The sequence below is a fragment of the Grammomys surdaster genome, unplaced genomic scaffold (genome assembly GCF_004785775.1).
Source record: "Grammomys surdaster isolate TR1022 unplaced genomic scaffold, NIH_TR_1.0 125950, whole genome shotgun sequence".
Taxonomy (NCBI): domain Eukaryota; kingdom Metazoa; phylum Chordata; class Mammalia; order Rodentia; family Muridae; genus Grammomys; species Grammomys surdaster.
In genome coordinates this window covers 2,975,284-2,997,085 of record NW_021620771.1, presented here as the reverse complement: position 1 = coordinate 2,997,085, position 21,802 = coordinate 2,975,284, and the positions used below count along the sequence as shown (strand labels likewise).

General features: G+C 47.9%; 2 protein-coding genes across 5 annotated transcripts in view; one reads left to right on the top strand and one right to left on the bottom strand.

Moving 5' to 3' along the window:
• Nucleotides 1–5,330, top strand: part of March8 (membrane associated ring-CH-type finger 8) — an 85,504-nt gene extending 80,174 nt beyond the window's left edge. For all 4 annotated transcript variants that reach the window (XM_028753545.1, XM_028753547.1, XM_028753544.1 and 1 more), the window contains 2 exons: nt 1,342–1,489; nt 1,848–5,330. In XM_028753545.1, coding sequence (XP_028609378.1) covers nt 1,342–1,489; nt 1,848–2,149 — 450 coding nt within the window. In that variant the 3' untranslated portion in view covers nt 2,150–5,330. The remainder of the gene's footprint in view (nt 1–1,341; nt 1,490–1,847) is intronic.
• Nucleotides 5,331–6,009: 679 nt separating this feature from the next.
• Nucleotides 6,010–21,802, bottom strand: part of Alox5 (arachidonate 5-lipoxygenase) — a 52,418-nt gene continuing 36,625 nt past the window's right edge. Inside the window, exons 5-14 of the mRNA XM_028753543.1 lie at nt 20,511–20,617; nt 19,569–19,741; nt 16,583–16,729; nt 11,221–11,424; nt 10,392–10,478; nt 9,628–9,806; nt 9,319–9,440; nt 8,952–9,052; nt 8,265–8,435; nt 6,010–6,744 (exon numbers count right to left, since the gene is read on the bottom strand). Of these exons, the coding sequence (XP_028609376.1) occupies nt 6,565–6,744; nt 8,265–8,435; nt 8,952–9,052; nt 9,319–9,440; nt 9,628–9,806; nt 10,392–10,478; nt 11,221–11,424; nt 16,583–16,729; nt 19,569–19,741; nt 20,511–20,617 (1,471 nt within the window). The 3' untranslated portion in view covers nt 6,010–6,564. The remainder of the gene's footprint in view (nt 6,745–8,264; nt 8,436–8,951; nt 9,053–9,318; nt 9,441–9,627; nt 9,807–10,391; nt 10,479–11,220; nt 11,425–16,582; nt 16,730–19,568; nt 19,742–20,510; nt 20,618–21,802) is intronic.

The following is a 21,802-nucleotide window of genomic DNA, read 5'->3' as shown; positions in this document are numbered from 1 at the left end:
TGTACTAAGTATTTGCTAGCTGAAAGGATTCCTACATAAGGAGGTCCCAAGTCACTGCTGCCTTCCTGGCGCTGGCTTCCCATCCATACTTGTCAGTTTCATACTTCTCTCTCTCTCTCTGCCCAGCATGAAAAAGATCCATATTTGGAAGGAGAAAACAGGCTCCTACTGTGCCAAAAGCGTTAATATATCAGTTGCTAGGGAACTTACACATTATGGGGCCAATAAACTACTATGTTACCTGGCAGTGGAGCACCCAGAGAAAGATGTGATCCTTGTGGGACAATCTCATGGTAGGAGGGGCATTGTAGATGGTTTGGCTTGGGGAGTGCTTCCCCCCAGTGTGTGAAATTTTTGGGCAGAGTGAGCAGGCTTTAAAGGGGCCAGGTTGTTTGTAGAGAAAAGTATCCACTGAGGTTGTGAATGTGAGCACTGCAGGAGTGTGAAAGGGTTGAGCCATGGGTGTCGTAGGAAAGAGTGAGAGCCCAGGCACAGAAGACACACGGTGCTGATTCAGGAATCTTGCTACTTCTGAAACCCCAACAGAAAGCAGTTGGGTGTTAGAGAAGGTAGGTGCAAACTGCTCAAGAAAATGCTTTGCCTGGTCAGTCTCCTTGGACCTACTCTGTTAATCTATCACATGATCCTGTAACATGTGGATAGTATAGATTATTAATGAAGCTCTGCTTGTGCCTTAGCCTGATAGTCTGTGCCCATCATTAGCAGAAGATATGGAAATGTTTACACTTTCTTCTTTCTGTCTACTTTATGTCTTTTCTTCTGGTTTGGGAACCAGTAAATGTCTAGGCCAGTGTGTTTGGAGTAAGTTAATGAGTTCCTAGAAGGATGGCACCGGCAAAGCTGCTTGTACCAGGAACTCTTAAGCATCGATTTCAAGCTGTTGCTGCCAAAGTAGCAGAGGACCAAAGAGTGAGAGCCTTCTGCCTTCCCCTTCACAGCACAGATGCGGCCCATTCCTAGTGTGCTGTGGTGTCATCTCTTTTCTTCCGCTCATCTGTGTCAGTCAGCACAGACCTGACCATAGCAGCTGGGTCTCAGCTGACATGCTCCCTTTGTCTGACTACAAGAATAAGAGACTAGCTCATCGGAGGGCTTCTCAGTCTTAGCTTCTCTTCACAGAAAATTGGCTGTGTCTGCTACCTCGTTGAAGCCAAATGGCTTAAAGTAGTTTGGGGTGTTTGGGGAAATTGATCTGGCTTGGGAGAGGGATGGAAGGAAAGCTGATCATAGCCACAAGCAACACTCACTCCCCCCCCCGTTTTTTTTTCGTTTGTTTGTTTCTTTTGAAGCCGAACCTCATGTCTCTGTGTTGTCTTCCAGTGGGAGAAGTTGCAGATGACTGCCAGTGAGCGCAGGAAGATCATGTGCTCTGTGACATTCCATGTCATTGCTATCACCTGTGTGGTCTGGTCTTTGTATGTGCTTATTGACCGCACAGCAGAGGAGATCAAGCAGGGTCAGGTGACAGGTGAGTGCATAGGCCATGAGGTGAGTGCTGTACACAGGTCCTGGGGCCTGAGGTTCTGAGGCCTTGTTTCTCTCAGGCCACAAACACCTAGGTTTTTGTAAAGGGTGAATACCGAGGAGGGGACACCAAGCATCCCTTTAGGTATTTCTCTGTGTCTTCAAAGTCAATGACATGAGATGGAATTTGAGATTCCTGAGTGGGCAGGGTAAACTACATTGAGAGCACTTCAGCCTCCTTTTGGGGAGAGAGGAGGTGATGAGTAGGAAACGTACAGAGCGGTTGTGGGAGTTCAGAAGCTTTGGCCTATTTCCTTCTGACATGAGACCTCCTGGTGAGCTAACTGAGTCTCTCCCTGCAGGAATCCTAGAGTGGCCTTTCTGGACTAAGCTGGTAGTTGTGGCCATCGGCTTCACCGGAGGACTTCTCTTTATGTATGTTCAGTGCAAGGTGTACCTACAGTTATGGAAAAGACTCAAGGCTTATAATAGAGTGATCTATGTTCAAAACTGTCCAGAAACAAGTAAAAAGAATATTTTTGAAAAGTCTGCACTAACAGATCCCACCCTTGAAAATAAAGAAGGACATGGAATGTGTCATTCCACCACAAATTCTTCTTGCACAGAGCCTGAAGACACTGGAGCAGAAATTATTAACGTCTGACCATGTGAGGGTGTCATGTCCGTGGTGTCCACCAACAGCTGAAGGAATTTGTTTACTGCCAATTGTGTTCCTTCCTTCTGTCATTGAATAGCATAGATTGGGCAGGTGACTATTTATAGTGGGCTCTCTTTTTCTCAACCCTCATAGGTGTGAATGTCCTAGAATTCCTGTGGGACAAGTACCACTGGGTCCCATTCTGCCAGGCTTCTCTGTGGTCTGGGAAGGTGGGAGACCTCATGTATCCATGATAAGGAGCTGGCTGGGTTCCAGTCCCTGGTCTTGAGCAGATTGGGGAAGTAAAAAATCTAAAGCAGAGGACAGAGCAGCATGGGGGAGATGGGTGATGGAGGATCCCCAGTGGACAGAGCAGCATGGGGCAGGGAGGGCTGCCGGTGGTGGGAGGGTTCCCTCTCACTAACAAGAGCTAGGGATAGGAAGGGAGTAGTGCCTACAAACACCAACCCCTGCCTCGCTCAGCTGATGCTGCCACCTTGCTCTGGGGCAAATAAAAGATAAAGCCTTGGGGCCCTGTGTCTGCTGGTGTGTGACTCGCTGAGCAAATAGCACTTTATGAAAGTTTTTATTGTGGAATTCCTGTGTCTGATGGGAGTGACACTTTTAAAATCGTGTCACATTTAGAATTGTTATCTTTATTGCCTGTTATCTCTTTGCATCAAAATCAAACTGAAACCATTTCTGCCTTATATATTCTGAGTAGTAGATGTCCTTCCATGTCCAGAAAAGACTCGACACTTAAAGCAAGACAGACAGGTCTGAGACTTCATGGAAATTAATGGATGCTAAGGGTGTAATTACTCTAGTTTTGAGCTGTTTCCTGAAAAGTCCTATCTCACAAGCCCACCCATACATTTTTACGTTGTGAGCATTGAAATGAAAGGGTTTTCAGATCTAATAGATCTGAATCAGAGTGAGCATTTACAAACTGCTCCTTTGACTGACAGATGTCTCCAGGTGGAGTAGACACACATTGGGGACACCCCTGTGATCCACCTCTGCTGTCCACTGTGCTGACAAAGTTCTGTGGAGTCACTGCTGAGGGCTGGAAGGTCAACAGACCAGCTCTGGGACAAGGCCTTGGCATGAGCTACTGTCTCACTGGTCTGGCTCACACCCACTTACCGCCTTAACCAGACGTGACAGGATTATTAGGGTCCGTAGCACATGTGATCTAGTCTGTCTTTGGAGTTACCTGCTGTACTATTTTTCACAAGACAGACAAGACCAAATTGCTATTGCTAAATGGCCTTTACCTCTTTAAAAAGTCTGTTGAACATTTTTTCCTTAAAGGCCATTGTCACAGTGCCAGGCAATAGTCAACTTACAATGTGACAAGAGGAACCACAGAAGTGTACTGGCTGCTGTCGGCTACAGGGTCTTCAGATTCTCCTGAGGTGTCCAGGACAATGCCTAGGGTCTTGTCCATCTCCCTGAGCTTTGGCTGCTTCATCTGTCTTCTTCAGAGACTGAGGCAAACCGAAGGTGAATCTTTTGTAGTTCCTAGTAGAAGCCCTGTGTTTAGTTTTCAGAAGCAGGTGGAGGCTAGAAGGCTTGTGGAAGCAAGTTCTGTCCTGTTATCCCCTGTCTACTCTCTGGAGTCATAGGGTTCAGTTGTGGAGCTGTTCTACCAGGGCTTTCAGCCACTATCTAATGGGCCCACCCTTAGGTCAGCCTGCCCTCTGTCTCCCAGACCACATGAGCCTCCCTGTGCTCACTGTGCCCCAAAGTGCAATTACTCACACTCAGTGAGGACACCAGGCAGCTACAGACTGCCCACTAAGCCCTGACTATTCCTTTCAGCAGCTGCTGCGGCTGAATCTCTGATCCTGTCCATCTGTCTGTGACATGATGCTCCAACAGTGGGTGGGCAGTCACATGAAGATGGAGGCTTTTGTAGAGAAAAGAGTGTAGCTCAATGGGGGTTGTCTCTGCACAGCTGCCCCAGGGGCCTTTTACTCCCACTTAGATAAGACGGCTTTGGAACCGTGACTTTCATGTTGTTCTCTTCATTTCAGGAAGGTCTAATGCTATCTCTTGTCTGGCTTCTCTGATCCCCTTGCTCACCCAGCCACCCCTTGCTCGCTCTCCCCACAGGTTCTCTGATCTAGTAAACAGCCACACATCGGTGACCCAGTGCAGGAGACTGGCAATGCATGGCTGTGAAGCAGCTGGCAGAGCGCTGGGTCTGCCCAGGCTCTCCTAGTCCTCTCTCTAGTCCTTGGCCTCTGAGAGATTTTACAGTTATCTGTCTACCCCATTGCTCCTCACTTGGAGCTAGATGTATTGGAAAGATGGCATGTAGCTGGACCAAGCAGATCTAAGATGAGGCCTCACAGCCTGGAGGGCTTGTGCTTGTGGGTCAAATGAAGAAGGAAGTGGTCTCAGGGTGTCACTGGCAGCCCTTCTCTCTAACTTGGCCTTTACCCCATATGTCGTAGACACATTTGACTTTAGCTTTGAGTTTAGCTGCCACAAGAGAGTAGTTGGGGGTTGTGCTCAAGTGTATCACAAGAGTTTGTAGTGTAGAAACTCTTCCTCGTGTAGGTCTCTCTGACTCTCCCTTCTGGCTTCACTACACTCTTCAGTCATTAGGCTTAGTAGTTTCCAAACCTGTGGTTGTGTCCAAGTGGACACAGGTGTGCAGGCTCGGGCAGTTGGGGATAGGACAGTTCAAGGCCTAGGATAGTGTCTTAAGTGACAGGAGAGTAAAGGCTGTGTGGGCAGGGTGAAGAGCTGTAATCTTGCGGGTGTGGTTAGATGCACATGCATATGAAATACTACCTGTTCAAATCTGGTTTGAAATAATGTAGCTTATAGCTGCAGCTCAAGGAAAGCCCAAAGCATAGGGAGATAAAGGCACTTGTCTCTGTGTCGGGAGTGAATAACGAAGGCTTGTAACTGGTGCACATTTAGATGCAATGTTTCAAGTTAATAAAAAACCAAATTTACACTGGTGTGTGTAGTGTAGTTTCTAAAAAGCACTTCACATTTTAAATTTTTCTTGGAAAATTTCTAGTAATCTAAATGTCTAATTTTTTAATCTTTTTGTGTATGTTCATTGTTTCTCAGTATTACTGCTTGAATAATTCTCTGTACAGGGGATTTGTTTGTGCTATACACGGGGTGTCTACAGGTAGCAATAAAGCCTTTCTTTACAAAGGAATTTTGTGATGAGAGTGTTTCCAATGGGGAAGCTAGGATACCCTTTCCAGCCCACACATCAGTAAAGAATAATGAGGCCATAGGAAAAGGGGGTCCAGAAATAAACAGGCTGGGAGTAAAAGGGGATTGGAATTGATGCTAAGATCCATGTGATACTTGTTTTAGTGTCTGGGTTACTTCACTTAGTCATTACAAACCTGCCTTAAGAGATCAAGCATCAGCCAGATGCCCTGCTGGAAGGAACTGGAGGGTATGCAGACACTGATGCCTGTGCTAGCCTGTGGCATTGGAATAGATGGTATAGAAGGACAGGTGGGTGCCCTGTCCTTCCAGGGCTCTCTTCTTTAGGGGAAGGGCATTCATTCATGAAGACAACAGCTGAGACAAGGAAACAGCCTAGATGTCCTTTAGCTGGTGGATGGATAACGAAGACGTGGTACCTATCTATAATGGGATTTTGTTCCGCTGCAAAAACCATAACATCTGCAGACAAATGGATGGAAATGCTATATTAAGTGACATGACCCAGACACATGCTATGTGTTCTCACTCATATATGGATCGTAGCATAAATTCAGATCTTTAGATTTGTGTGTTTAATTTGGAATACCTATAGAGTCTACAAAACCAGAAAGGGCCACTGGTGTGGAGTAGGGGCAAAGATCTTGTGAGTTGGGGGAGATAGTAGACTGGCTCTTTTATTGGTGATGGAAAAAGAACAGTGAATTTGGTGGTGGTGTGTGTGGAGGGGTGGGCTTTAACTGGAACACAGCATGTGGAATGACACCTGTTTTAAGTGAACTTTATTTTATAACAAACTCTTAATTCAAGAAGTTTCTCTAAGCACCTGTTATATGCAAGCAATTGGAGGAAGCATAAATAGAATAAAGTACCCCTGACCCAACCAGAACTGTCACTTATTCTGATGCACTGTTGCTATTGAGTGAAAAGGCACTAAACTGGGCTGGGGGGACACAGCTGCACATCCCGGCTCTGGGAGGGAGGTCCCTGAACTGTGTCCACTGAAGACAGGAAGAAGTAGCATGTGCTGAAGCTTTGTGATGTCTCCTCATCCTAGTTTACAACTGGACCACCTGGGCCCAAAAGCAGCACTGCTAGCTTAGAAGAAGCACCAGCTGCTGGAAGATCTACCTACAGCCTGCCAGGCAAGCTAGGATCTGGCTAATAAAGCCACTGGCCTCCCCAGAGAGCTGCTGAGGCAGGGAAGCAAGGCCTTAGATGGCTACACTGTTGGGAATCCTGTCTGGTGACAGGTAGTAGTAGGGGAGCTTTTTGTGTTTATTGCGCTCGGCGATCACGCTGACAATGGCCTCCAGGTGCTTGCGGAATCGGATCATGGCTTCCTTCACTGGCTTCTCAATGAAATGCTCCTCTGGGTACATGCCCAAAAACAGCTGAGAGTCAGACAGGGAAAGATGGTTTAAGAGGGTGCCTTATAGACTGATAGGCCTTGTCCAACCCTAAGAGGCTTCCTTTGGGAGGAGGAGGGGTAACTACTCAACTCTACCACCTTTGACCTTTGCTACCCGCTGAGACATCTATGCGCATGGTGGGACACTATGTGGCCATACAAAATCCTGTCTTTGGAACATGATGAACTGGGAGGCCATTGTGTTAGATGAAAGGAGTAAATGCAAATACCATATAAGGGATACTAAAACTGCTCTCAACAGGTGCACTGGCGCACACCCATCTTTAATCTCAGCATTCGGGAGGCAAATGCTAGCAGGTCTCTGAGAGTTCCAGGCTAGCCAGGGCTACATAGTGAGGCCCTATATAAAAAAGTAGGTCTTGCCTCATCATCTCAAAGAAGTTACCAGAGAGGAGGAAAAAAGGGAAAATTAGTGTATTTAAAAGACGCTTAAGTAATGTTCTACAGCATGGTAGGGTAAATAGTTAATGCTGTAGTGTATATCTCTAAACTAGAGGATTCTCAATGTTACACAAGGACGTGATTTGTTTGGGGTGATAGGCCAGAGGCTATAACTGAGCAGCATCGATGGATACACACATCACACTTATCTCAAATATGCAAATTACTCTGTCGATTTTTATAAAACTTAGATTATACAAATGCCACCTCCTTCTCCCTATGAATGGCTCAGGGCTGGAGATTTTAAAGGAAGTTACTTTCTTGTTTCCTGGTGGTTTTTAAGACAAGGAAAGGTACAGGGGAACCTGGAGGGTCCCAGCTCTGAAAGTTCTGTGACCACAGGGTCCTGTTGGCCTGCCCATTCTCAACTTCCTTTTAAGGCTTGATACAGGCAGGGGTCCTGGGCATCCTGCAGGGTGATGTGCTTACACCAATGTCTGCAAAGTGCTCAGTGACTGGAAGGGGAGTGGGACCTGGGGATTAGTTTGCAGAAGTTAAGCCGAACTTGACATCCTTTGACCAGGAAATTAGTCTGCTAGGAACAGCTCCTCTGGTCATACTGAGCACAGAACCAGCACATTAGCAGGTCTGGGACAAGCTGAAGGTACTTTGATGGGAACAGCACTGAGACATTTGCAAAGAGCTGATTCCATCAAGACCTTCACTTAGCATAGCTGTGAAGGATACCCAAGCTTACCTAGATGGAACCAGGAAGCTCTAATTCTCCCTGTGGGTAGCCAGGAAACCACATGGAAGAGATTTATCAACAACTGGGTGTGGAATATGGGGCCATATCACACAGGCACCCCTCTGGTGACTTGGAGCAGAGCCTATGCCTCCCACTGCCATCCTGCCCTGGGCTCAGGCTCTGGCCCAGGCTGTGGGCCTGGGGTGGAGTAACCCCAACCCACCCCCTTCTAGCAGTTCCACCTTAGAAATCAGGATTCTTGGCTGCAGGTTTCCAGCTTGAGCCAGAGCCACAAAGCTGTGGGCTGGAGAATGGGTTGAAATTAAACTGTTTCCAGCAATGCCTGGTCTCACCTCATTTTCTTGAAACTGGCTCAAGGCCCACACTGCACCTAGATGCCAACATGAGCGGCCACGGTCTGGTAGAGTATCCACGATCTGCTCGATGGTGACCACGCCCTTGGCCGTGGGTGGTGGGGCCCGCATAGTTGGAGGAGCATTGGGGATCCAGGAGCACCAGTCATACTGTGAGAGCAGCACCAACAGCATGGGTGCCCAAGAAGCCCAGTGGCTGCCCACCTCGGATCCATATGCCTACATTTCCTTGGTTCCTAGGGAACCTGCTTAGCAGATTCCACCCCTCTCTGTGGGCACCACCCACTTCTCTGATGTCCCCACTGCACCTGTCTTGGCCCTCCCCTCTCCTGGTTTCTCAAGCTACACCTTTGACATGGCACCATATCACTATTGTCCTCCTCCTTTGCTACCCACCTTGCCTTTCTTCCAGGGTCCCCAAGCCTCCCTCCTCAGACCCTTTCCCTTCTTTCCAGGGCCTATACAACTGCCCCAGGCAGGTGGGTGCCTTGGGTGTGCATGCAGAATTCATGCCTGCTACTGCTGGTTCCAGGCTCTGCAGAAACTGCACGGGGATGGGAAGGCCAGTAGGGCAAGAGCCTGGGCTGGAGGTGGGGAATTAGGGGTGGTTCCCACCGGGAGGTACCTAAGACAGTTCTCCCCCCAGAAAGGGATAGCTAGGCCTACCTGGCCGAAGTTTACAGCTGCGTGCTGGGCGGAGGCCGTAAAGATCACCACTGTCAGATACTCAGACAACTTCTCCCTGCTCTTGATGGACTTGGGGAAACCTAAACCCGAGCCACAGACCATGAGCTCATCTCTGTGAGGGACACCCACCTCTGCCTCTATCCTGGCTCCCCACCCACACTTCACAAAATGCTCAGAGGCTCAGAGAAGGGGAGACTGGCTGCTCTGAGGGAAGCTCTCAGACTGGTGGGTACCTGGGAGCTGGGGTTAGGTACCCTTGGAGGCGGAGTCACCTGCCTTCTGTTCCTCATGACCTTGAGATTGCACACATGCCCTTCGTCAGAAGCAGGGAATCGTGGCAGCCTACCTGAGGCCTTTTTGCCCCGCATGCCGTACACGTAAACATCCTTCACAAAGTCCTGCAGTTCCTGGTCCTCCTCCACCACCTGGTCATTCTCATAGTAGATGCTTACCACCTCAGTTGTGAACCTGGTTCAGGAGGGCTAGCAGGAGTGGGTGTCCAGCAGGTCCTTCCCCCAATCCTATCAGTTCTTAATGTCTGGCTCTGGATGTCCTCCACCCCCTCCCTTCATCAACAGCCAACCCAGGAGCAGGCTTGCCTCATCATACTCTTTTTTAGAGTTTTCCCCTTCCCACAGAACCTGGTCACACTCACGACTGGATAGCCTCCCATACGAGCAGTCCGTCATCACGATAGAAGTAGTAGGGGATGTCCTCGGTGTTGTCCATGCCCCGGGCCTTGATGGCCTCCGGGAAGCACAGGGAGGAATAGGTCAGGTCCTGGACAGCCCTCTGCACCATCTGCACATGCCCACCACCCCCGGTGGCATTGGCCTGGTGAGAGAGCAGACAGCCTGAGCTTGGTTGCTTTTCCTGACAGCTGTCCATATCCAGACCTAGATTCATCTGTAAGGGACTTGGAGGCCAGTGGGGTGGCTGGGCATAGAGAGGGCAGCCTGTGTCCTGTGAGGTGGAGTGGGAGAACTGTTCAACTTTAAGCAGGCCATGCTCCTACTCCCAGGACGGGGTGACGTGCACTGAACACTGAATAGCTGCAACAGAGAGAACAGGCTTTTGTACAGAACATAACTTTGGGCATCCAATCAGCTTTGAAGAACTGGGAACATCAAGGACCTGGGTAGGCAATTATTGTACAGTTCTGTGCAAATGCCCTAAAGGTCACAGGCAGGGTGACAGGAATGTGGTAGTGTGAGAGAAGTCACAGGTGCCTTGTAAGGTAGAGGTTAGTGCCTTGAGTGGAGGAGGCTCAGACACTGGAACTGAACAGGATCCATAAAAAGGTGACAGAGACACACAGGGAAAGCTGGCTGTGGTGTTGGTGGAAGGGCCAGACCTCAGATAGGGATGGAGCCACAAGGCAGAGCTTATCCAGGCTGCATGTGAAGAGAGGGCACTCACCTTGTCAAAAAGGCCATACTCGCAGATAAGTTGTTCCCGGGCCTTAGTGTTGATAGCAATGGTGAACCTCACATGGGCTACCAGCAGCTGGGTGGAGGAGAAATCTCACTGAGGGTCATGACCCTCACTCAGCACTCCCAGGCCAGCCCAGCCCACAGTGCAGGGCTCACTCTGGCCAGAGAGAAAGTGAAAGGTCTGTGTGTAGACCTTCCTGCCCAGTAGCTCTAGGAGGCCTGTGGCCACCATTGTGATGCTTGGGAGTAAGGGCCCTGGTGCTTGCCTCTTAATATACTGTGAACAGGTCCTGACCATCATCCTCTAAGGCAGAAGCTCTGCTTTGACCTAATTTACAATGAAGAGACCAAAGCACCAGCTTTCTTTTCTCTTTTGTTTTAAGGTTTATCTAGACAGAGTTCCACTATGTATATAGCCCTGGCTGTACCAGAACTCAGTCTGTAGACCAGGCTGGCTTTGAACTCAGAGATCTGCCTGCCTCTGCAATCCCAAGTGCTGGCATTAAAGACATGTGTCACTGCCACCACCACCGCCTGGCTTAGCATCAGTATTTTTTTAGCCTGTAGTTGACCCAACAATCAAGTGCTGGCAGCATTTGGGAAGAGAAGGAAAGTGATTTAACTGCCCTCTCAAACTCTTCTTTCTGGCCAGCATGGCTGTGACAGGCTCCTGTGACTTGGCCCTTGAGTGTCTGTCCTACGCCTCTCTTTGCAACCTACTCCTAGCTATCACCACCCTACCCACACACACCCTGCAATGCCAGCTACTCTCTTAGACAGTCTTTTCTTGTAGGTGGCGCCACAGCTGGCTGTACCTTGAAAAGGGGGTGCACAGCAGGCAGTTGGCGGTACATGGCAATCCCAAACACCTCAGACACCAGATGTGTGCGCAGAAGATGGGTGATCGTTTGATGGACATGGAAGTCACTGGAACGCACCCAGATTTTGGCCAAAAGCCAGTCGTATTTTGAATCCGTAGGGAGGAAAATTGGATTTTTCTCTCCGGGGGTTTGGCTGAGCTGGAGTGTTGAAGAAAGAATACACCACTTTATTTCTCCTTTGTAGCTGTGGGAGAGCCCTGCCTCTGGGGAAGTTCCACAAGAATCCAAACATCATCCAACCATGACTTTCACAAGAAGCATGTGGGGAGTGGAGGGCCCTAGTGATGTCTCACAACCTGTTTGTGAGCTGTAGGTTCCTCGTCTGTAACTTGAGGACAGTGATACAGACTTCAGGGAAGGATCGAGCAGCTGCAAGGGGCCATGACCCATGCTTCCCTCCTCTGCTCAGCAGCTCCCTCCATCCTCTTCCCTGCCACCCTGACCTCGAGTGCTGTGTTCCACAGGCTCAACTCCTTTTGGGCCAATGCTGGGGTGTCATGCTGCTGAGTCCCCTTTTGCAAATCAGGACTTGCAGCTAGAGCTCTGCTCTGAGCCTCAACTTTGAAACTAGGTACACAGGGGCCCAGCTTGCCTTTGTCCTTCCAGTTTCACTCCATGCTTGGGTCAAGTGATTTTTCTCTAGAATGTAGAGTTTGTTTTCTGTTCTCTAAAAAGCCCATCTCTTTAAAGACAGAAAATAAGGCCCCTGAGCAAACTTAGCTGTATCCCCCTAACAGGGAAGATGATTTTGCGATTCAAATATGATGTCCCCATAGGCTTGTGTATTTGAACGCTTGGTCACAAGCAGAACTGTTTTGGAAGGTTTGGAAACTTTAAAAGGTGGACCTTGCTGATTTAGCTACTGATACCACTGTATAAGGTGGGGTGTAAGTGGTGTGTGTGTGTGTGTGTGTACATGCTCATGCACACATACAGTACTAGTCGTCAAACCTAGGAACTTACTCATGCAAGGCAAGCACTTTACTGCTTAGCCACACTCTCAGCTCCCACTCATTGTGCTTAACAAGCTTCGTTTCAGAACCTGGGGGTAATATCCCCCATGAGTGTGGCAATCAAGCTACCCCATCTTTTCAGACATGGAAACTTTTAAAGACCTAACAATCTGGATGACCCAGGAGAGCAATGTGCCAGGAACAGATTCTATAGCCATGAAGGGGCATGGGGCACCTCCAGAGCTGGTAGAGATGTCTAGCAGAGGCCTGGGAGCAGGTTTAGCTGCATGTCTCTCACTAATATGGAAGATGGTTTTTCAGTTTAAATGTAATGTCCCCATAGGCTCGTGTGTTTGAACATTTGGTTGCTAGCTGGCAGTACTGTTTTAGGAAGGTTTAGAACTTTTAGGAGCTGGAGCCTTGGGCTTTGGGGTTCGTACACTGGCCCCACTTCCTGTCTATTTGCTTCCTGATTATAAATGGAACCAACCACTTCCTATTTCTGCAGCCTTGCCTTACCCTCCACAGTAAACTATATTCCCTTAAGCTGAGAACCAAATTAACTCTCCCTTCCTTAAACTGTTTTCATTAGAGAGGCTATAAGTGCCTTCCTGATTTGTCTCCCCATCCAAAGTAGCACCAGCCAATAGAAATATAATGCAAGCTACATAAATTCAAATTTCCAGGAAGCTACCTTTTTAAATTATATTTTTAGTCAGCCATATTTTCTTTAAGAGAAAAGGAAACACGTAGCCCTGGGGTAAATATTTACCTCACCCACTTTTCTACAACATGAGACCATTCTGAAATTAGTCCTGGCAGATTCCATTCTTTTACTCTTCTAAGTCTTTGGATTGTGGACACTCAGAATTTACACTGGGTCTAGGTCTGGATTAGCTCCATCTCAAAACTGCCAGAGCAAGGAGAGCACTGCATCCTAAGCCACTATGCCATGGGGGAGAAGGCAGGACAACTAGAGGAGCAGCTGAATCCTACTGCCTGAGGATGAACAAGGAGGGTAGGGACACACTACCGACCCTCATAGTATTCTCACCACTTGTTCGTTAATGGATTTGTCCTCTACCTTAATGAGAGAATTTCAGAGTACTTAAGTGATCAGGTTTAAGTCAGAACTTGGCACATGTGTCCTAACAGGACAAAACACTTGTGGTTTCCAGACAGTCCTAGTGAGCAAGGTCCTCAGAGGACTGCTCCTCCCAGTGGTCACTCTGTTTCCGTAGCTGCGCAGTCCACAGACAGCCACCCCTGTGGCCTGCTTTCTAGAGCACATAGGCCACTTGTCCTATTCAGGCATCCTCAGACACTGACTCCAGAAACTTTCTGCTGTGTCCTAAGGTTTGACTTATGTGTTATCACTAAATCCTCACCAAGGTCTGACCAACAGTTCATCCTTGCCCGTCCTATTCTGCAAAGAGAGAAAGTGAGACTCCAGGTGACTCAGCCACTCTCCAGGTCACACTGAGTTGGGATGCTCATAGCTCTGCCTGCTGTAACTCTGTCACACTGTAGCTCCTCTCTCTGTCTGACCATGCCACACAAACCCATGGTGGGCTATTATACACAGTCTGCCATATCCTCCACCCACCCCTCCAGACTTGTCCTTGTCCCAGATCTTCTAGAATATGCCCAGGATGATGCGTTTGCATTATTTTAAATGCTTTTGAAGGAGGCCATCTTTTGTTTCTGAGTAGAAAATAATGTATGCCTATTATTTTAAACTACCCCAGCATTTACAGAAGAGTCCAAGAAATAGTGAGTGAGAATGCCACTTCTTGTCCAGCCAGAAAGGGTCGCTGCTTCCCTAGGTCTTTGCATATGTGTGTATTTGTGTCTAATTTTCATAAACAGAACCTTACTATTGAGGAACTTAGGCCTATCCTTACTAACTTCAACCTGTTCTGTACTCAGCCTGGTGACCCTGCGTCCTGTGTTTTACCAAGCCAACACCAATGTCTATGTATATGGTTTATGGTATGTTGTGTTCCTGCATTCACTTTGCATAGATGAGCTGATATCATATTCCATGTCTTGCTTTTCTGCTTTGGTACTAGCCCTGGGAAGGACCGAGTCAGCTGAGAGTGGATGCAGTCTTCTTTGAAGGTGCATGGTGCTGCAGTGTTTCCTGCTTTGGATGTGGTTTCACCTCCTCAACCTCTCCTATGTTCAGTCTGTCTGCAGCCTCACACCCAAACCGGAGCCATGATCTCCACCTTCTAGAATGATGCTCTGTTCATCCTCAAAAATGCTGATTCAAAAGCCAGGTGGTGGTTGTGCACGCCTTTAATCCCATCACTTGGGAGGCAGAGGCAGGTGGATTTCTGAGTTCGAGGCCAGCCTGGTCTACAGAGTGAGTTCCAGGACAGCCAGGGCTATACAGAGAAACCTTGTCTCGAAAAACAAAAAACAAAAAACAAAAACAAACAAACAAAAAAAAGAAAAATGCTGATTCAGTGCAGCCTTGGCAGAGAACTTCTCATCCTGGCCTTGCCAGCCTCAACACGGAGACCCATGGGCCTCTTACAGCCCAGCCTGGAATCCAGCTTGTTACAGCAGCTGTGGGCCCTGCTCAAGGGTTGGCCCAGTAACTGCTCGGCTACCACTTGCCCTGGGATGCATTAATTCTTCTGGGCAGCCATAGAGAAAGGGTTAACCATGTCCTGTGACTTGTTCAATACCCTACTTCCTGCTAACAATGGAAAGAGCTGAGATTTGAGTCAGGCCCCTGGCTCTAATAAATACATGTCCGGGGCAAACTAGCTCAGAATACCTGTCAGTAGTAATTCATCCCTCTTCTGGCAGCTTCCAGAGGTGACTTCCCACATCCCCTGTGACTTCATTTGATGCTTCAGCTCCTTACACACAGAGCTTTCTCTGATACGAGGCTCAGCACTGTTGGAGCGCAGAGGGGTGGGGGCCTGGGAAGCTGGAGGTATAGATATGCAGCCAACTGAATTGATTAGTTAATTAATTAATTAATTTGACACTGGGGATCACTCTGTAGCCCAGGGTGGTCTTGAACCAGCAACCTGGGGTTATAAATATAAGCTAAACATCAGGCTTGAGACAGCTGGCTTGACTCTCAGCTGTGTGGCTTACTATGGGCACCTGTACCTTAGTCTCCTGGCCTGGGGAAGATGATTGAGAGCAGTAAGGTGGTAATTACAAATGGAGACAGGTGCTGTGTGAAACCCAATGATCATACGTGCTAGGATCCAGAACATTTAGGATGTCAGCGATACAGATGCTTCTTTATGTGGCAAATCCCTCCTCCAGGTCTGGGACAATAGAATGTATTTTATATCTACATTCAACACAGCAACATTTCTGCAGTGACCCATTCTGGAGTCATATTGAACAGAACAAAAGTTCTAAATTGCTTCTCCTGTGGTTTAGAGGTTTACTTGAAACTAACAAATTTGATGGAAAATTTAAAATGGGTCACAGTTTTACCATTTCTTGGTCTTTTGGCTAAGATCAAGCATACTGTGTGTTCTTAGGCACTTAACAAACAGCAGTTTGTTCTTAGGCACATAACATACAGAAGTTTTCGGGATTTCTAAGCTTTCTCAGGAAAAGGCTTTTGGACTGTGTAGAGACCTGCACATCTCTGATATTATTCCCATTACACTCAGTGTCCAGGTCACAGACACTCTGTGCTAAATGCTTAACTTTCCATCCCCCATGAGGTCTCTGTAAGGCCCTATCCCCCAGTGTCCTTCACTTAGACATGCTTTGCCTCTCCTACCCTCTTTATTGTCTGAACATCAGCCCTCACAGTGCAGGTTAGATGAAACCCTGTCCCCGCCCCCCAACCACGAGACTCCGCCTCCCCAGCCAGGAGACTGCTCACATGGCTCTCCAGGTCCTGGGGCTTGCAAGAATCTACTTGTATGGAAGACAGTGTTCCAGGACTGGTGAGGTCTCCGGCATAGCTCAGTGGCTTCTGTTTGCAGCTTAACACCTAGCTTCACCTAGCTGGCTTGTGTGGGCATGCCAGTTTGGGAACAGTCGTCAGGAGGTGGGTAGGAGTAGAGAAGCATGTCACTGCAGGACAAGCCCTCCTCAGTGCTTAGACTCAGGAGGGAATTTCTCAAAGGTACCCGGGAAAGCTACTGTCTGCCTCTGGTGGAGACAGTCATTTCACAGCAGCAGTGAGCCCCAATTGCTCATTTTTCTCATCCACCTCAGAGAAAACTCGAGTGAGAGCTTTTAGTGCCCCTCAGTGGAATGGATGGTCCTGCCTTAGAACACCCCCCACACCGCCACACCCAGCCCTTGAGGTACAAGTCATACAGAAGGGCTGGGGCTCAATAGCCACCTACCTGGATGGCAATGGGAACAATCTTGTTGGCTAGGTTCTTATACAGCAGGCAGATGGGGGCAGCCAGGAACTGGTGTGTACAGGGGTCAGTTTTGTTAGCATCGATGCCATCCAGTAGCTCGTAATCAACGATGAAAATGTTCCCCGCCTGTGGGAGGCAGCCAAATATATTCAAACTACTTTAAGCAGAAATGGACCTGAGAGCCAGGCCAGGGGCGGGATGTGACCGATGGTCTTCAGGACATGCGCGTTGCACCCCCATACACACACACCTCCCCTGTAACTTGGTGTGTAACAAACACTAGACGCTGTTTTACTAAGAATGATGGATTCCTCACTTGACTGTGCATAGTAACTAAAGGCAGGACGACAGCCTGCTATTCCTGCCTTTGTCAGACCCCTGCTGACTCTGCAAGTCAGCCTGCTAATCACTAAGTCTGTCTAACCTAAATTTCCTCTCTCTTCAAGGGCAAGGGCACAAAGAGAAGTCCTTATTCTCTCCCGCAGTATATTAATATAACAATAAGTTTTACATTTACATTCAACAGCAGCAATTCATTTATGTGTCGTATTGAACAGAATGAAAGTTCCGAGCTTCCTCATGGTTCAGAGGTTTATTTGAACCAAAATATTTGTTGCAAAAATTTAAAATATGTCACAGTCTTGGGTCCCAGAAACAGGTCAACAGGTAACCCCTACCAGGACAGACAGACAGACAGACAGACCACACACACACACACACACACACACACACACACACACACACACACACTTTTACCAGGATAGCAATATTACAGTCTGGAAACCAGATCCATCCTGTCAATCAGTAATGAAGACTTCTTTGGACGAGCGGCAGTACCAAAACAATAGTCAAAGACGGACTTCTTATTAAACCACAACATGTCCTCTGGCCCAGGACTTCCTCTATTTAAACCTAAAACTCATGACAATGCCCCAAGATGGATTTAGGGGTCACTGGACCCCGTTATCTCTTCCCTCCTGTGTGTCCATATTGATTAAATCCTCTCTGCTTTTTCCCGTGTTGCCTATCTCTTTTATTTGTGTGTGGGGCTGGGTGGCCAAACCTAGTCTGTCTGGGACCCGGGAACCCGGGCTTTTACCCTAAAACTTTGGGTACAAGTGGAATTCAAAATGCATGGGCCTGGTTCTCCACCTCCAAAGCTGGTTTACACATTTATTTTCTACTTTCTAATTATTTATTTTCAAAGCTAAGATGAAAGACTGGCCACAACTAACTCAGGTTCATTATAACTGGCAGTTGCTTGATGCCCACGAAAGATGTTGAAAGACCATGCTGAGGTGGTTTGATGAGGCTAGAGTGGGTCGGTGGGAGAAGCCAGACACCCAGATGCTGCTGTAGGACTTCATTTAGATCAAGCTCAACACTGGGCAAATTAGCCATTGTCATTCAGGACAGGGTCCTCCTGGAAAGGAAGAGATGGGAAGAGTGGGGCTACTCTCTACAAGATATGGGGAAAAACAGGATTCTTGAAAGGTTTTTTCTATTCATGTTCCAAAAAAAATTTCACTGGAAAAGATTTTTAAAATATTTAGGGGTTGGTAATGTAGCTCAGTGGAAGAGAGCTTGCTAAAACATGTGAAGCTCTGGGGCCGAGTCTCAATACTGAAAACAAAGCGATTCAAGAGCTTTGAGTTTAACACGTCACTGAGGTTGTCAAAGAAAGGTGTCGAGAATGATGGAGGGACCTATGAAGTGTGCTGATGTGTTAGTTGGGGACAGTGTAAGAGACAAGGTAGTATGTATGTAAGAGTCTAATCAGTAGTGGCTGTTAGATTATTAGATTATTGCCTCGTGATCTAAAGCACAGCAGAACATCATCATCATGTGTTTGATGGGTCAGCTTATAGTGAAGATAACCCCTAAGCCACCTTCCCTGGAGTTGATAGGGGCTTGCCAGTAAGAGGATGTTGCCTTGTCTTAGAGAACAGGCAAGGTCCTACTTTTGGGTAGCTAGGGACAATTGTGGCGGTTTAGGTCTCTCTCAGTTCTCAGATGTGCTTATTTCTGTGCGTGGGGTGGGTGTAACGAGTTACTATTATCGTTGCTGGCTGTCTGCATGTCTAGAAGTATGCCACATCCCATGTAGGTCCCGATGAATGGGGAAGGACTTCCTACATGGATCAGGACCCAAACTTCAGTTGGTTAAGTCACCTCCCAAAGTCACATAGGCAGGAAGTTAGGGCTGAATGATCTGTGTTTGGGGTCTCAGTGTGGGCTGGGTACCTAGACAGGGTAACCAGAAGCAACAGGGGTTACATCAACAGCTGGAGATGGAGGCCCAGCGGTGCTGGCTGCAATGGGGAGATGGAGAAGACAATATGCTGTGGGTTGTTGTTAGGACTATCAGCAGGCAAAATAAAATCTAGCGTGGGAATGCCTGGCAGATCCCATCAGATACAAACTGATTCAGTTTGAACTCTATCCGTCTCAAGACAAGATCAGCCTTGGAACTGGGGATGAGAACTTGAGCCTACAAGTAAGAGCCAGGAAAGACTGGCTTGGGAAGGTGTAAGAGAGACAAGTAGCACCTATGTTTCTAATTAGCAATAAATTCTACCTACACAACGCCTACATCTTTCTCCAGTTTCCTCACCAGCTTTGCAAAGTGGGTGACAGTTGGGTGAGCATGTGCAGAACACACCTATTACAGGGAATGACACACTGCAAGTCCTCTTGTAATTATTGATATGGACATTGAACACACTGACACTGTGTTTACAGATGTGAGGATTGTGTAGATACAGCCCCCTCCTGTGACTGTATGTGGCTTGCACAGTGCCCAAGACCCTCATGGATGCTGTGGCCAGGAAAAGGAAGAAACTACTGATTTCACACTGTCAGTCAAACAAAACAGACAAGCCAGTAGTAGTCTGGAGATCAGCAAGCACTGAACAGCAGGAAGTGGCTACTGTGGAAAGACTAGGTCTTCAGCAAGCAGGCCTACCTGTACTTCCTGTTCTAAAGTGAGCTGCCGCTCTAGGCTGCACTCCACCATCTCTGTGGTCACTGGGAGCTTCTTGGGCAACTCTGTGCAGCGCTTGATGAGTACTGGGTTGCAGCCATTCAGGAACTGGTAGCCAAACATGAGGTCCTCCTGCCAGTGGTTCTTGACTCGCTCTGTGGAGAGAATACCCTCTAGATAGGATGACTGGGCAGGATCCCACGATCCTGCAGGAGGACAAATCTTTGTAGGGAGCCCTTTTGGGGGGGCGTCAGGATCTTCTCACTTGCCATTCCCACTTGCTGTGTCCCTACTCATTGCTGAGTCAGGCTGTGCAGCTAGTTTTCCTAGAGCTATGCCTTGGTGAACAGTAAGACTCCCGGGCACTTGCTCTTCTCAAGGTCTCTGGTCCTTCAGCCCAGCATGAAAAGAGAGGGGAGAATACTGGTCCCTTGTATCAGCACCTGTATCCAACCATTCCTGCCTCCTTAAGGAGTGATGACTGTCATGACTCTCCATCCATTACTGTCCAGGACAGTGGTCCTAAGACATCATTGCTTTAAATTTTATTTTTACTACTGTGTGTGTGTGTGTGTGTGCAAGTGCCTGCGAAGGTGTCTCCAGAGACCAGAGGCTTTGGATCCCCCTGTAGCTGAAGTTATTGGTGGCTGTGAGTCACCCAGTGTGGATGTTTGGAACTGCACTTGACTCCTCTGTAAGAGCAGAATTGCTCAGCCATCAGTCAGCCTCCAACACTACTTTGATGAAGCCCAGTCCTGCCTTGGCTCTGTGTAGAAGAGACACAAATAATTTATGTATGTAAAGAAAAAAGTCTCAATAGCCTTGGGACTTCTGATGAGATGATATTGAGGTGCTTGGGTTGGATGTTTGCAAGTCTCAGAAAAATAATCTCTCTCATCCACAGAACCCCAAGATCCCTCTTACCAGAAATAGTGTTGCTGATTTTGACAAAGATTTTCTCGAAGTCAGCAAAGTCATGCCAGGAAGACTGGAACATGTGCATGAAGCGATTGATGAACAGGTTCTCCATCCTGCAAACCAGAGGACAAGTCACCTTGCCTGCCCACTATGCCTCTGCAGAGTGTCTTTACCTCATACTCGGGAGCCTCCTGATATCCCATGCAGTTCCAAGGGATAGGTGCTGGCCTCATGGGACCAGGGAAGAAGTTAGCCTGTGGCAGATGCTTTTCCTACTGTAACTCAGCTGTGTAAGAGAACAGGCCTATATCCTCTGGAAAGGCTCTGAATCCCATCTCTGCTGTGTTCATTCATTCCTATGCAGAGCACAAACCATAAATGGGGCAAGCCTTTAAACTGTCAAAACCTGCCCCTAGTGCACTCTTTCTGCAGCAAGGCTGCCCCTCCTAAGCTTCCCCAGATAGCTCACCAAAAACTACCCACCCCAAGCCTATGAACATTTCTCACTTAAACCACACTCAACTCCTTGGCCCTCATAGGTTTGTGGCCATATCGTAATCCAAAATGCATTTAGTCCAACTGCAGAAGTCCCCAGAGTCTTGCAAGCTCAGCCCTGGTTAAAAGCCCAGAGTCTCTTCTGAGACTCAAAGCAAGCTCTTAATTATAACCTCCGTAAAAAGGAAACTACATACTTCCAACATACACTGGCACAGATATACATTACCATTCCGCAAGGGAGGAAAGCAGCCATAGTGAGGAAATACTGGCAAAGCAAGACTGAAACCCAGCAGGGCACACACCAAATCCCTTAGCCCCATGCCTATTTCAAAGGGCTTAGATGGCTCTGCCCTTCCAATTTTGCTGACTACAATATATATATTTCTCTCCTGGGCTGATTCCAATCTATGTATGCAGTTCTCCTATGTATATATCTCCCAGCTTTGACATCTCCAAAATCTCGGGGTCTCCACCGCAACCCAGGTCACACTGTACAGCTTGATGCAATAGCCTCTCAGAGCCTTGAGGTCTTTACACAGGGACAGCCTTACCACACAGTGCCCTGCCTTGGGGGCTTTCTAAAACCATGGAGGACAACCCCTTCATTCTTGCATCCTTCACGCCTCTAAAGCCACCACCATATGGATGACCCAGCTAAATTCAGCTGCCAGCTTGGGGCAGACCCTGGCCTCTTGAATTACCACAGCAGAAGCTTTCATTCTGTTGCTCTCTAGGAGCAGAAATATCCATAGGCTCCTGTTCACAAGTTGGAAGCTTATCTGTGTGACACCCTTCCTGGG